We start from the raw sequence: 318 nt of genomic DNA, 5'->3' as shown, positions 1-318 counted from the left end.
CGCCAGCCAGTGCGGGTCCCTCATTGGCAAGGGAGGCTGCAAGATCAAGGAGATCCGAGAGGTGTGTGTTGCCCAACACAAAGAATTCCAGAGCTCCGGGTGCCCCCAGGGACAAATCCATGCACCAGCCCCTGCCCTGGCTTGGAATCACTTGACTTCTTGGGAGCTCTTTGTATTTTTAGTGCTGGTGAAATTGAGCCTGGGGCAGACCCTCCCCTTCCCAGCACTGGATTCCCGCTCCCCCCTTCCCATGACTTTTGGTTGCTCCCTCTCCCCAGTGTCTTCCTAGTTGTTGGAGGGAGGGATCGCGCTTCCAGG

General features: G+C 57.9%; 1 protein-coding gene across 1 annotated transcript in view; it reads left to right on the top strand.

Moving 5' to 3' along the window:
• LOC104410993 (poly(rC)-binding protein 2-like) overlaps positions 1–318 on the top strand; it is a gene marked incomplete at its 3' end in the record, with an annotated part of 4,141 nt that overhangs the window by 2,420 nt on the left and 1,403 nt on the right. The window contains 1 exon segment of the mRNA XM_010021314.1: positions 1–61. This exon segment is cut by the window's left edge and continues 11 nt beyond it. Coding sequence (XP_010019616.1) covers positions 1–61 — 61 coding nt within the window.

Source organism: Nestor notabilis, unplaced genomic scaffold (assembly GCF_000696875.1).
Source record: "Nestor notabilis isolate BGI_N333 unplaced genomic scaffold, ASM69687v1 scaffold23030, whole genome shotgun sequence".
Lineage (NCBI taxonomy): Eukaryota > Metazoa > Chordata > Aves > Psittaciformes > Psittacidae > Nestor > Nestor notabilis.
Note: the sequence above shows the minus strand (reverse complement) of the source record. Positions and strands in the feature narration are given on the sequence as shown.